Source organism: Osmerus eperlanus, chromosome 8 (genome assembly GCF_963692335.1).
Source record: "Osmerus eperlanus chromosome 8, fOsmEpe2.1, whole genome shotgun sequence".
Classification (NCBI taxonomy): Eukaryota; Metazoa; Chordata; class Actinopteri; order Osmeriformes; family Osmeridae; genus Osmerus; species Osmerus eperlanus.
The window spans coordinates 11,842,917-11,857,691 of record NC_085025.1 but is presented as its reverse complement, the minus strand read 5'-3'; the positions used below and the strand labels follow the sequence as shown (position 1 = coordinate 11,857,691).

Below are 14,775 nucleotides of genomic sequence, written 5' to 3'. Positions count from 1 at the left end.
ATTGTCCATCATTGAGGATAGCTTTGCTACCATCCTCCTCTCTCCCACCACCTGCACTGTGTCCAAGGGGCATCCTAGGACAGAGCTGGCCTTCCTGATCAGTCTGTCTAGTCTCCTCCTGTCAGCTGTTGACATACTGCTGTTCCAGCAGACCACTCCATGGTAAATGGCTGATGCCACCACCGTGTCGAAGAAGGTCTTGAGGAGCGCCCCCTGCACTTCAAACGACTTGAGTCTCCTGAGCAGGTGCAGTCTGCTCTGGCCCTTCTTGTAGGCTACAGTGCCATGGTGTTGTCAGTCCATAACGTATATCTGAAATATTGAGGAAGTCTGGGAATCAATGTGCATATGACAATAAACTTTAACTTGCATCCTGTTGAGTACAGAGAGCAGAAGTCCATTCTGCATTGGGTTCAAGATGGCAGATTTGTCGGGACCATGGAAGGGACATGACTGCGGATGCATTCTAAAATCACATTAACGTATTAATTGCTGTTTCCGACTTTATTGGCTAGGTGGGAATTATCTGCATAATTTCGCCCTCACTGATCAGTTGTTATGAAAAACTTATTTGCAAAACATGAAACATTTCGCCAAGTCCATTTGGTGTAAGAGAGAAAGACCAGAGAGATAAAGAGTGCGGGAAAGCGGGTGTGGTTAGTCAGTGACGTCGTAAACTGTCTACGAGGAGATTTTCCATTCACTTACTGGTGCGCAGAGAAAAAAGGATAGGGAAAAAACTGAACCTGGCCAATACAGGCTATCAGACGGATCAGGCAGCAATCAAACTCTCATACCAGTTCAGGATTCTGTCATTATTACGGCCGGGTCCAAACTGCATTGCTGCATTGGCAAAACAAAGAAACTTCTCATGGCAACATATGAGTAATGATCGTTTTCAAACTGATGGAACTTTCCTCGCTCTGTCTGCAGTCTATTTAGCCTCCATCACCCAGCAGAGGTAAGTTAAAGCCTTCAAAGTAGGAATTATCCTATTTATCAAGTCGTTTTCCTAAGCATACTACATAGCTCATGTGACCTTACATGAACCCAGTATCGAAAGAATTAGAAGAGGAATTTCTCCCGTTTTTTCCTCCCTCTTTCAGTTAGTAAATGAATTAATATCAGGCGCACTTGTTGCTTCTCTTCAAATTGACTTGTAAGATTTACGATGAACGTGCACTGTAAAATATGAATGTGTATTCATACAACTTAATACAACTGTAACCATTGTCCATTTTATAAGGCCTGAAACTATTGTTGCTGTAGGTGCGCTTGTGCTTATTAATTGACGTACTATGTTGTTTGGAGGACATGGTGATGGGGACATGATGATTTCAGAAGTAGGCCTACCCAATAGTAGCACGTATCTTAAAACGATGATAATTTGTTATTCAGGGCGTGTTGCGTAAAGACTCATCATAACTCGTTTGAGATAGCCTCTAGCCTAACCCTTATTGATAATTAATAAAGTTACTTATTAGTCAACTCTTAATACATCATCTCCCGATGATGTAGGTCTAGTTGTGTGTGGCTGGGACAAAAGCCATATCACCTGGAGTTAAGATGGAAACGAGTTGTCCTCTCTCTATTATTGCACAAGCTTCTGGCAAGTACAAATACAATGCATATTTATGTTTCAAGTAAAGGGCAGTTTTTTTCCTAAAGCCCATGAAAGAGGATCCAGAAGGATAAACTCTTCTGGATAAAATTTCACTCCAGCAGTGAAAGCAACATGAAACTGTTAAAGTCATTGTATTTTAAACAGAGATTTGGTAAATTTTGAAATAATTCCTTTGTAATCTCGGACAGGTTTTTATTATTACTGTTCATTCAGTCTTGTTTCAAAATAACAATAATATTTTCTTAACTGATGATTTTGACAATCATGTTATTGTAAAGTGAGGATCATAAGTCATTAGACCCGCGGCTCTATTTCGCTAGGGCTCTTCACCTGTCCTTTAATATTTTTCATCCAACTTCAGGTGGGTTTGCAAGTATGCGTAACGTCCACAAAGTTTGACGCATGGAAGGAGCAGGTTATGGGAATGTTAGTGTCGTGTTTGAGGTTCTATGTGTCAAGAATACAAACCTATACCAATGTTAAGAAGTGAAGATTGAGGAAGGAAGGCATTTTGTGATTAAGTCATTGTAATTATGTTGAACACATTTTCTTTTGGGCACAAGCAAAGACAAGTAGTATCTACATCTTTCCTTTTCAACTAAAATTCGCCTGTCCAGGCCTGTTTATTTAGTGAAATCTCGATTGGCATGAGAATGATGCACGAAGATGGAAAAGAGCCGCGTCCTTGGGCCTTTGTTTGGAAGGTGCCTTCTGGCTAGCAGCCGGTGACTGCTCTCTTATGACTTGGTGAAGGTTTAGTTAGATAGGAATGCAATGGGCCAAGGTTTGGAGATGATGCTGTGGGTATCTGGTGGGACAGCTGTGCGTCTGTGCGTACGTGGTCGATTTACTGAATGTACATGTTGTTGTTTTTCTGGTCTGCTGCTAATGACCCCATACCTCAGGTCCACTTGTAACAAGGCCTGACACCGTAGTGAATGTCCAACAACATCTCCAGAAGTTTTCTAGGTGAAGGTTTAGGGAGTCAGTCGGAACAGGGAATGTATCTTTACCCTGCAGGATGGGAGGGGAGTTCTCTCTCACGGTGATCAGCCAGCTGCTTTCAGAACAGACAGATTTGAAGGGATGCAGATTTTAAAGCAAGGTCAAAGCTTCAAAGGAAACACACAAGACTCCCCCATCATCTGTTTTTAGCTTTAGAAAATAATGAAGGATGTTGAAAGTCCTAAGCATTGTATCTTATGGCTCAGATAGTTTTACGAGAGATGCCAAGGTCAGATCCAATAACTTCAAGTAAGAGTCTAAATGAACCCATAAATACTAAATCAAGTGTTCTTGACAAAAACATGCACTGGAAAAACTATCCTGATTTAAAAGTTGTTTGCAAAACTAGTATCTCTTATCACAGTCACTCAACACAAACCCCATATTGTTAAATGTAAATGTTTATGACACAGAAGTTCTCAATGTTCAAGAAAGATGGCTAGACTACACACTAAGCGATGTAACCAGCTGTTTACCACCTGTGAGACAACACCAGTTTCACTCTGACCAGGGCTGGCTATCCCCACTCCTCAGGTTTGCTGTGAAAGAAGGTGTGCCAAAATGGGTAAGCCAAGACTTGTCAAATTGGGTCCCAACACTCCCCCTCCAACCCTTATCTTTAGATAGTTTTTGGACTTTATTAGTCCCCTCCCCTCCATAATCTTTTAAGGTGGTGACTCATGTCCGTTTTTTTCTCCACTACTGAAGTAAAAAGAATAATCAGGACATTACAGGACATTTACATTCGATCCATTTAGCAGATGTGATTCGCTGTTAGTACTGTGGTGTGTAATAACAATATGTTAGTGTTATGATACTTACTTTTTCCCCAGCTCGTGCATCGCTGATACATCAGAACCTTGTACTGTGTCTAAACACAAGAGGGTAGTAGGTAAATGGTGAACGTGTTGGCTATTTTCAGGCAGACCACTGTCTGGTCCTCACAGTAATAATTAACTTAGCCTCTGTACTGTTTTGCTGTACTATTACGCGGGCTATACAATACCAGACCTTTACAAACCTCCACAGACTCTGAGCATTGCAGATTCAAGATAGGATTTACGGTAGCTTTGAGTTGTACAGCGGCACGCCGAAGCAACGGTGACAGTTTTAGTTGTGCTTTGCTCTCGATGCGTGTCCCATTATGCTTACATGTTAGCTATGTTGCTACGCTGTCATACCATGTAGCTTCTTTAAATATCACTACTGTGTAGTTAACTGCATTGTTTTATAGGGCAAAATAGAACACACTGTTACCACTGCCTCCATAGTTATGACTTGGTAGGCACTTCCACAGAATACTATTGTACATTTCCTCCATATCCATTAAAATATTAAGCATTCCGCCAAGCTTTATTTTTGGCACAGCTGTGACACTAATTTGGGACCGCTACCACATCAGAGGAGGAGCCGTGGATAATATAGTATACCACTGCAGCAGCAAGTTTGGACATCATTAAATGTTTTATGTTTAGATTTATTTTTCCCAAATAAGACCCTCCACAGACGAAAAGCGTTGACGTAATTTGCCAAACCTGCTAGGATCATCGTGATGGATGGGATTTATGAAGCGCAGATGTTTCACAGCTTCTGCTCAGTAGCCTATCAGTACACAACACACATTTTTGAGCGTAGCCATCCTGGGCAGACAGCAAGTAAGCTGTAGTGAGTACACAACATGAAACTTGTGGAGTTTTACGGACGTGTCCCATGAGGTGGGCGTGTTCCAAACGTTTGTGCTCCATACTGATAGGCCATTGTGCAGGAGTGAATCATTTGAGCTCAGATTGGACGCACCCGCACAGTCTGTAAAAAGATGTCAAACGGAGAGTGAAGCACAAGGCTTTACACTTAAACCACAACTTAATAAGATGTGCTTGTGTATTGCAGCAGTGTTGTACAGAAACTACACCTGATTCAGAAGCTGGCTGGCCAACGAAGTCCTCGGTGGGAGAGATTTAGGATGATGCCTGGAACCCATAACTTTGACTGATGCAATCAATTGGATAGCAGCCTTTCAAATACTCTTATATGATATACTAGGTAATAACAAAATATTTATTTTCAGTCAGATTATTACTGTCACCCCCTGTCTATGTCAGACGGAGTAATTTGTGTAAACTAATGGCATAAGTCACCCATTTTATAGTAAGTGTAACAAAACAAAGTTTGGGAAAGGTAATGGTGTTTGAATAGAGAAAAAGTCGCATTCAGTTCTGTCTCTGACAAGTTTGGTATGCGTCTTCATGAGATTATTTACACAATCATTTTCTATCTATATCCCACAGTTGTATTCCTGTGTAACATCAGTGAAGCTGTTGTTGTGTCTGGTGATGATGTCAGAGTCTGGGGTCAAAATTGAGTGCAACTTTGAGTACACACTGGGATTCGTCACTAAAATGCAATACTGGACCAGTTTTACGAATGGCAGTCCTACAAATGGTCCATCTCATTAGTCATTTTCTTGATCCACATCCACTGACGTCATTCCACAAACTGGGCTTGCCTCTAGGACAGAGCCACAATCTATACTGACGACTGTTTTTGTCTGTACCTACAGCTCCCACAGCCAGCAACAAGACTAGACACAGGTCTAAGATCAATGCACCCGCTCACAAAAGCCTGACTTGAACTCTGCTTAATTAGTCGAAAAAGTACAAAACTGACTTCAAACCAGTCGCTAGTTTCTTCAACTCTGGCCATACTCTTGGTCCTTCAGTCATCTGTATAATGTGATTAAGACCTCTTGGCTAATTTTGCCCTGCAGTCGCAATGGCTGTGTGTCCCCCAGACCGAGACACGCCCCTTCTGCAACTACAGGAAGTGAACCCCAGTAGGATGGGCGGTCGAGTCCGCTCCCCCATCTTTAGCTCATCCCCTCCGGCCCTGTCCATCGAAGCTGGCCGTCCCATCTGTATCCCCTCCCCTTATGCCGATATCAGCCACGAGTTCCCCTCCCTGCCTTTCTATAGCTCCACCCTGCTGGGCTACGCCACCCCTGTGCTCCCTGACTGCCCTTCTGTTCGCCAGTCTCTCAGCCCCTCCCTGTTCTGGCCCAGCCACAGTCGTGTAGGGCCGCCGCTGGCTCTGCATCGGCCACAGTCCTGCACCGAGCACACCCAGCCCAGCCACAGCCAGTGGTCAGAGCTGTCGCCTCAGGATCACACCTTGTCTGAGAGCAGGTAGGAAACAGTGCCCCCGTTATCTAAACAGCTCCACCAACACACAAACAAAAAGCGTCACGACGCAATACACAAATGACACGAATAATGTAGACGTCGACAAAGCGTTTTTAACTTTGACGTCCTGATTTACTATATAATTAAAAGTATCCAAAGTCAAAAGTGGAATGATCATGTACAGTTCACATGAGCTGCGTTATGAGATCCTCCTCACTGTCTGTAGTTGTTGTGCTTACTACAATGGTACTATTCCACTCCTGGGGATAACTGTATCCTGTGTGTGTGTGTGAGCCAGTAAGACCGTGAGGAGGCACACACAGGACATGGACGACTCGGTCACTTCCCTGCGAGGTAAATCCAACCTGCACTACTGTGCTGTGTGTCAGGACTACGCTTCAGGCTACCACTACGGGGTGTGGTCCTGTGAGGGCTGCAAAGCCTTCTTCAAGAGGAGCATCCAAGGTAAGGTGCTCACACAAATGCACACAATGTGCACGTACGCAGTCTCGTGCATGCATATACACACTATAGTCTCTATACTTGTCACAGTAAGACTGGTATATTCAGCTGATTGTGCCCTGTTGTGTTAGTAAAAGTCTAAGTATGTCGTTAAGGGCCCCCAATGTTGTCATTGATTTGGCTCTGCCAACATGAAATATAGTTCTGCCCCTGGACTGGGACTGGGCTGTTGCCAAGCAACACAAACACTTTTTTTCTGCCCAGCAACGACTAACGGTCCTTAATGTAAGCGGAGGGATACATGCTTCGTGAAAAGTCCCTGTGCTGTTATTGCTAAATACGGCACTCATGGGATACCTGACTCCAAAAAAATTACGTCGGCAGAACAAACTGTTGTATAATGATTCTTTAATGAATCTATTGAATCTCTAATGAAGACACCTTCCCATTCTAGTCAAGCAATCCATTAACTTCCCTTTTATTGTGTTGGCACACTTCCATGTTGTCTGTAGAACTTGAACTTTGTCTTTGCCACTCCCTTCTAAGAGTAATACTGTAGATGTAAATAGTAGCAGTCCAATATTTTGACAACATGTATTTGATTGCTTAACTGGATTATCTCTCCCAGAGTTAAAAATGCTATCAGTAAGTATGATGTCATATAGTATATCAGACCTAATTCTTTCTTATCTTTCTAATATCTTGAATCTACCACTCCCTCCACTCCCTCTTCACCCACTCCATCAATCTTCTCTCTCTTTTCTGTTTTCACCTTTAACCTCTGTCCGTCTATCCATCCACCCATCTTAGGACACAATGACTACATTTGCCCGGCCACCAACCAATGCACTATCGATAAGAATCGTCGCAAGAGCTGCCAGGCCTGCCGTCTTCGCAAGTGCTATGAAGTCGGCATGACGAAGTGTGGTGAGTTTCCCTTCCTCTCCCTTCCTCTCCCTTCCTCTCCTCTTCCTCCCCTCTCAGATCTTCTCTTCTTTGCTGATACGGCTGGCTAGGTCACAATACCCATTAAGTGGGAATATCTAGATAGAAACTATGGAAATGAATATGATTACATTTTACATTTACATTTAGCAGACACTCTTATCCAGAGCGACTTACAGTAAGTACAGGGACATTCCCCCTCGAGGCAAGTAAGGTGAAGTGCCTTGCCCAAAAAACACAACGTCATTTGGGACGGCCGGGAATCAAACCGGCAACATTCTGATTACTAGCCCGATTCCCTAACAGCTCAGCCACCTGACTCCTCGAATAGCATGCTATACTGATATTCTAATAATCTTTCCCCAGTTGTAATGTTAGTTTGATCATGATCGTTAGGGGGTCATGCATATGTGCAACTGTAGTTCAGCCAGTAGTTTCCTCTTCTCACGTCATGTTCCAGGTGCATGTCTGAGATCTCAATCAAGTAGACCCTCTCATCTTTTTGTGCCTGGCTAAAATTCAAATGGCGTTGCCATGGAGATCTAATTGATAAACTTGTCATTTCATTATTTGCTGACATTCCTTGTCAAGGTTCATTTGGACTGCTTTGCACAAATATTTTTTTTTTTCTAATCTTTGTATAATTACATACACTCATAAGGTTCTTAACAATTATTTAGATGTACAATAGAGAACATTTAATAGGACCAAGCAATTCATTTTAGGAAAACTTCTGACAAAATGTAATAAGCCATGTTTTACATGAACGTAAGCCAAGTGCATATACATGTGGGGGAACTGGTATATGTACCCATAACTATAATACATAATGGACTTTTATAGCATACACATTTATCCAAAGTCACTTGTCAAGGGGCATTTGAACCTGTGACCTCTCAGATTGCAGTCAAACACTCTAACCACAGAGCTAAACCTAGTGAGCTCTTCCCTCGACCAGTGTGACCTCACACCAATTATAGCTGTATAACTGGTAAACGTAGACAAATGAAGAGGTTAGCATGTGATGAGAAGCCACGCTATAAGCCTGGCAAGAACACAATTCTTACTGGAACATCAAATTAGTGTGATTTTAGATTAGATTTTTCATATTGTGTCATTGGAAGTGTGAGTAAAGCAGTCTCATGTTCAGGTATGAGGCGAGACCGTGGCAGCTACAGAGGAGCCCAGCCAAGGAGGGTGGTGCGCTTCTCCTCACGGGGCGGGGCCAACGGATCTAGGATGGGCTTACATGAGATGGGTGAGACCGAGCTCCACCGCTCCACACTCACACCTGAGCAGCTGATTGGGCTGATCATGGAGGCGGAGCCACCCGAGATTTACCTACTGAGAGACATGAATAAGCCCCTGACGGAGGCCAGTGTGATGATGTCACTCACCAACCTAGCCGACAAGGAGCTGGTCCATATGATCAGCTGGGCCAAGAAGATCCCAGGTCAGTGTTGGTCAGGCCAGTGTGTGTGAGTGTGTGTGTGTGTGTGCATATTATTCGCATCAATCGATTTCTTCTTCTAAATATGCATGAAACATTTCCCAGACACAGATGAAGTATTTTCCCTGTCTAGTAAGCATCATTATGACCATGCGTAATCATCTCCGGTGAACCAAATGACCATCACAGCCTGGGTGTTAAAAATGTGCTCATTCCAGCAAGTTTTTTCTATTTTTATGCACAGCTGTGGACCTAGAACAAGCCAATGACCACAAACAAAGTTAAGCCTGCCATGATGCAACAAGGAAAGTATTGGATAAAACTGACATTGCTCAGTTTAAGGGCTTGTTGAAATTACTGTTAGTTTCTTATTTGCAAATGTCTAGTCTCTAGTATGCCACTGCAGGACAAAGTATGATACTAAAAACATAATTCAGTTTAACTACCACCGAGCCCCTGCTAAATGGCTGCGTTAATTACTCCACAACATTTCCAAATGTTTTCACTCTTCAATCCACCAACTGAATCAATTCAACCCAACATCAACTCAATTGATCAAACCAACTCTGATGCCTCGAGGACAGAGCTACCAAACGGTGCTACATGGTCTTTTTATGTCAGGAGACATTAGTGTTCAACTGAACAGTTCTGTATAAACTTGCTGCCAAACTGCAAGACTCAGACACATTGTCTGTGTTTAATTAAGCATATTGGAAGTTTGTGACCCATAGCCAGAGGTTTTCTGGGGGGTAAAGAAGAAAATGTGTCAAAATTATCCACTTTCTCCACACATTTAAGATTTGCTTTTTTACAAAGGGGTTCATAGTCACTTAAGCACTTTAATGATGGTATTACTGTAAGACAAAATAGTTAGTTTTACAGAAAAATACAATTATGCTCTTAGCAAAGGGGTCTTCATTGATATTTACACTTAGTCATTTAGCAGACGCTCTTATCCAGAGCGACTTACATCAAGTACAGGGACATTCTTCCCGAGGCAAGTATGGTGAAGTGCCTTGCCCAAGGACACAACTTCATTTCGCACGGCCGGGAATCGAACCAACATATATATATATATATATTAACAGCACATCAGAATTGTGACAAGCTATGTCACAAATGAGTCTGACTCTCCAACATTAGTCAGCAATTATCCCCATAAACTATTATTCCATTACAGCCCTTCAACACTTTTAAGCTGGGCAAAGCTTAACTCAGTAGCATTGACTTGGTCAATGCATCCATGCTTAGTCCTGGAACTAATTGTTAAGAATGTTTTGAGAAACACAAGGGACAGCTCGAAATTAAACATCATTTTTCTGCCTTTTACAGTAAGCAGTTCGATACATGTTAAACTGTACCTAGTCAGGGAGCCCCTACTTCCTGTTGTTTTCCCTTCATCTGGCGGCTTTAGACGCTAAAGACACAACACAGAGAACCTGACTTTACTCACTACATATGTCAATATTTGTCTTAATCACCATCAACTGTACCCTCTGTGCTCTTGAAGTATACTTTACACTGACAGTGCAAAGGAACTATGAGGAACGGCTAGGTTTAATGGACTGAGCGCCATGTGTCTGTTCTCCAGGGTTTGTGGAGCTGGGTCTGTTTGACCAGGTGCACCTGCTGGAGTGTTGCTGGCTGGAGGTCCTGATGCTGGGCCTCATGTGGAGGTCTGTGGACCACCCTGGGAAGCTCATCTTCTCCCCCGACCTCATACTGAGCAGGTACCTTCTCACACCCACACCAGGGTTGGACAAGACTGTTTCAGTTTAGTTATTTTTGTCATAAATACATCGATCACACGTCTTTATCAATGACCAATCGAATGTATAAGCTTGTTCTATGCATCCTCCAGATCCTTCAGTAATACCTGCATGACAAACTGGGATGTTAAGTGTTGACATGGCCTCGGGTGCTTGTCTGTGTGTGTATGTGTGTGTGTTTTCTCTGGGCAGAGAGGAGGGGAGCTGTGTTCAGGGCTTCGTGGAGATCTTTGACATGCTGCTGGCTGCCACCTCCAGGTTCCGAGAGCTCCAGTTGCAGAAGGAGGAGTATGTCTGCCTCAAGGCCATGATCCTTCTCAACTCCAGTAAGTTCATGTGTGTTCCTTCTGGGTGCCCCAGTGTGTGTGTGTATAATTGTTTGTAGCATTTATTATTCAGACAAAACAAAAAAAACATGAAAAAAAAAAACCTTGCAAATGCACATGTTTAATATCACATTTTAGCGTTTGATATTTGTCTTATCCTTATCTGTTTGGGGCATCCGTCGAAGGTTGGCTTCGGGTTAAGATCCCTTTTTTAAGAAGTTCCAGTGTGTACCGGTTTCGTATTTAGCGGATGGGTAATGTTTGGTTTAAATGGAGACTCAGGTGTGTGTGTGTGTGTTGTGTACTTGTGTGTGTGCTGGCAGACATGTGCCTCAGCTCTTCTGACGGGGGGGACGAGCTCAACAGCCGTGCCAAGCTCTTGTGCTTGCTGGACTCTGTGACAGACTCTCTGGTGTGGGCCATCGCCAGAAGGGGGATCAATTTCCAGCAGCAGTCCACCCGCCTGGCCCACCTGCTCATGCTGCTGTCACACATCCGCCATGTCAGGTACGACACGGGCCACCAGTGTCGAGACCCAGCGTGCACTGCACTCCCGCGATTCAATATCACTCTTTGAACACCGTGAAAAGGACCCCACGACTAAACCACTAAAAGTGAAACCACACGATCCTATTCCACTGATGGCTATGTTTTGGTTGGTCGGTTTTTTCATTCTGCTGCGGGCAATGCTATGCTATGGCGGCATGGCTATTGTTTTGAACGTATCCGATGAAACGGGCAAACTTGTTTTCACGACTCCCTCCGTGTTCCCATTCTCCCTTTTCGACTCAACGTTTCTACTGAACTCTGTCCCCGCAGTAACAAAGGCATGGACCACCTCCACAGCATGAAGATGAAGAACGTGGTGCCACTGTACGACCTGCTCCTGGAGATGCTGGATGCCCACATCATGCACAGCTCCCGGCTGCCCCACTACGTCCCCCAGCCGGGCCCCTGTCCCCGAGCGGGCTTACCCCCACAGCTTCACAACCCCGGCAGCTGTGCTACCCAGACTCTGACCTCCAGCAGCAGCAGTGATGACCCCCAGGAACCACAGGATTCAGAGCGAAAGATAGACAGGTTTCGTTTACATGGTTTTTTTTTTTATTATCGGCAAATGTCTATAAAGACTGGGGAAACTTTTATCCGACCCACATTTTTTTATCACACATACTATCTTTAGAGGATAGAAAGAGCATGCCATTTAAGAGGATTGCGGATTGACATGTTGCTTTTGTGTCTTGACATATTTTCCCTTAAAAAGTTCAAAATCCACTTAATCCTCACTGGATAATGTGTGTTTACATAGCAAACCAATGTCATAAACAGTGTTACCAAGTTGTAAACAGTGTTGCCAGTTTGGCTTTAGGCTAAACGCCTGCTGGTGTTTTGTTTCCCATGAAAGAGTAACTTCATAAATCTGGCAGTTTTACAGGATACCAGAGACAGAATGACAAGGCATTTAGTCATTGTTTAGTGCCATGAAAGAGTTGAGATGAAATAAGAAAACAGATGAGAAAGCAAAGGGAATAGAGTGCTGCCTATCTGAGTGTTGACACAACTTGACTCGGAGGAGATAATGGGAGAGAGAACTTGAGTTCTAGAAGAATTTTGAGAGTGGGTGGATGTGGGCACAAAGCTAGATTTTCTTTCGCAATAAATTCAAGTGTATCTGCAACCACAGGGTAGAACGTTATAGTGTTTGGATGACATGATTGCATATTGGTGATAAGCGGTCACACTAAACTTGCTTGTCTTTCCTTGTTTTAGCTGGTTCAAGGGGGATCCCTACCACACGGAAGCTGACTGAGGAGCAGAGGAGTTGTACGACGGTGGATTATGTAAAGTCATGCTTGTCAATGACTATTTACTTCTGGATACTTTTAGAATGTGAATTTGAGTTTGGGAACTTTCCAGACAACCAAGTCAAGACGCAGAAACAATGAGCAAACATGGACTACTTTCAGGCTCTATAAGGGGTTCGAGGTTGCATCCCAATGGCTTCATCTCATCATCTACGCTTGGACCTTGTCCTCACAATTAAATACAACAAAGAATCACTCCTTGTTTCTAAGTCTGTCGTTTGTTATTCGCAAGACAACAAAAGTGTCCTGTGAGAAAAAAGCCCTCACAAGCCATCTCCTTTTTTTGTCTGTGTTGATTGTAAGCAGAGAAAAAGAGTTTACCCTATTTTCTATATTGTTTGTGCTTGTAAGTGAATATGTAGCTTTGACTGACAATCAACAACAAAAAAATTGCACTCCTATTGTATTATAAAAATTGGTAAGGTCTTTCATGTGAATGTATTCCAAGGGCAAGATCAAATTAAAGAAAAAAGGTCTGCATTAAAATTTAAAAAATGTATATATATTCCTTTGCCTGTACTATCCTTTTCTTGTCTTTGCCTTTTTTAGACAACTACATTTTGCACTAGTAGTTACAGTACCATTTTCTAGCTAAATCTGTTTCTAGGTCTCTGTATTGGTGTAAGAAGGAATATTATCTTCCTCCATAGAAGGTTTTCCTCTGAAACTCACAAGACAAAACACCATCCATGCAAAGCCAGCATTCACATTCTCTCACGTGGTGCAAGTTGTATATTGATCTTGGAAAGTCCTATCTCAAGCAAATATTCAACCCTGGATGAGAAAGAATACCAACACATATTCTTGGTTTTTATGCATTGGCACACTCACATTCTGTAAATGTTGGTTCTGACCGACCTCACAAGATTTGTATTTTTAAATCATTTTCAAACACATCCCCCTCCTCCTCCCTAAGGTAAAGTGCAAAGGGGAACCCATGAAGAGATGGATGTTTGTTGAATAGTTTTATACTATTCCAAGAGTGCAATGTATGACTGCTATGTCCTTTCACAATACTACTTCTATTCAAAGAAGGCATTTTTAGCCCAAATAAACTATAGGTGTATAATTTCCATATCGTCGGGTTCCTTTTTGCAGTGACATACTGTATGACATTATGTGATTTGCTCCCATGTCATGCATATTGCTGCCGGCAGAATAGAGACCCAATTTAAAATCCTTTTCCTTTTGTGGTTATGGATTATCTGGAAGCTGAAGTATACATGCACTTCCAATCTCCTGTTCGGTCTGTTCAGAGGCCCTTCCTTTTCACTGATAGATTCCTCACTGTAATTGGACACATCAAGCATGTCTGGGATTGACTAGAAAACTGAAGAGAAGATGAAAAGGTACTTTCTTTTGTCCTTTTCAGTCATATATGAGGACACATTATCCATACTTAAAACATTTTAAAATGGGGAGGAGTCCTCAAAAACAAGTTAGGGTTTAGAAAATGTTTCAGAGTTTTGTTGAAAGAAACGCTAAATACCTAACCATTAGAAACAGATATCAATGGAAATAATATGAGCATGAGATGCCATTGAGCATTGGGTTTGAACACTATATTGTCTTTCTTTCTAATGTTGTGTGTGCTTTAAGTGTTGAAGTTCCAACATTGTTCTTTGGATCAATGTTTTGTAGGAATTACTCTTTGAATAATAAAAAACACATTTCCTGTGCCAGAAAGTTATTAAGGTTTCTTCCAGCACTTGTGAGGAAAAAAAATACGCAAAGAAAGGGATTTAAATTAAGAACATTCAAAGGATGTATGACTATTGCTTAAGGTTAATATGATGTATGAGAAAAACCGCCATCATGGATCATGGATGCCACATATTTCGAACTCCTGCAGCATTTCTATTCTTCAGACGAGGTGGGATCCCAGCCCAATCTGAAGTCCCACGGAAGGCGTTTGTGATTGACAGGTAGTGGTTGTGGTGCCTGTAGTGGGGCCATTATGGGCCACTACTCCAATTGCTGCACTTGAGAACAACTTTTTAAAAGGTTTTTAAATACAGAAAAAGGTTTTGATTTGATTCGAATAAGAATGAGACGTCAAATATTATATTTTCGATAACTGTGATATTGAAGTCTGATGTCAGAAAGCACCCCTGTCTTGGATCAATGAAAACAAATGTTTACAACCAGAA

The 14,775-nt window shown here is 42.5% G+C and overlaps 1 protein-coding gene across 4 annotated transcripts; it reads left to right on the top strand.

The window, feature by feature from the left end:
- The first annotated feature begins 726 nt into the window (after window positions 1–726).
- On the top strand, window positions 727–14,767 carry esr2a (estrogen receptor 2a). Of its 4 annotated transcripts, none has more exons than XM_062467352.1 (11): window positions 727–961; window positions 4,520–4,672; window positions 5,397–5,811; window positions 6,107–6,273; window positions 7,081–7,197; window positions 8,366–8,668; window positions 10,257–10,395; window positions 10,627–10,760; window positions 11,084–11,267; window positions 11,580–11,840; window positions 12,531–14,767. In XM_062467352.1, the coding sequence occupies exons 3-11, from the start codon at window positions 5,402–5,404 to the stop codon at window positions 12,568–12,570; spliced, it is 1,755 nt and encodes a 584-aa protein (XP_062323336.1). In that variant the 5' UTR covers window positions 727–961; window positions 4,520–4,672; window positions 5,397–5,401; the 3' UTR covers window positions 12,571–14,767. The 4 variants fall into 4 exon arrangements, with proteins under 4 accessions (XP_062323336.1, XP_062323335.1, XP_062323338.1 ...); XM_062467351.1 differs by having other exon boundaries at window positions 5,190–5,811; XM_062467354.1 differs by lacking the exon at window positions 4,520–4,672.
- Window positions 14,768–14,775: the final 8 nt, after the last annotated feature.

Excerpts from the sequence above, each read along its gene's own strand:
- esr2a (XM_062467354.1), top strand. The coding sequence starts at position 5,402 with ATGGCTGTGTGTCCCCCAGACCGAGACACGCCCCTTCTGCAACTACAG. Across the intron at positions 5,812-6,106 it reads CACACCTTGTCTGAGAGCAG|TAAGACCGTGAGGAGGCACA; the intron begins GTAGGAAACAGT and ends TGTGTGAGCCAG. Across the intron at positions 11,841-12,530 it reads TCAGAGCGAAAGATAGACAG|CTGGTTCAAGGGGGATCCCT; the intron begins GTTTCGTTTACA and ends TCCTTGTTTTAG.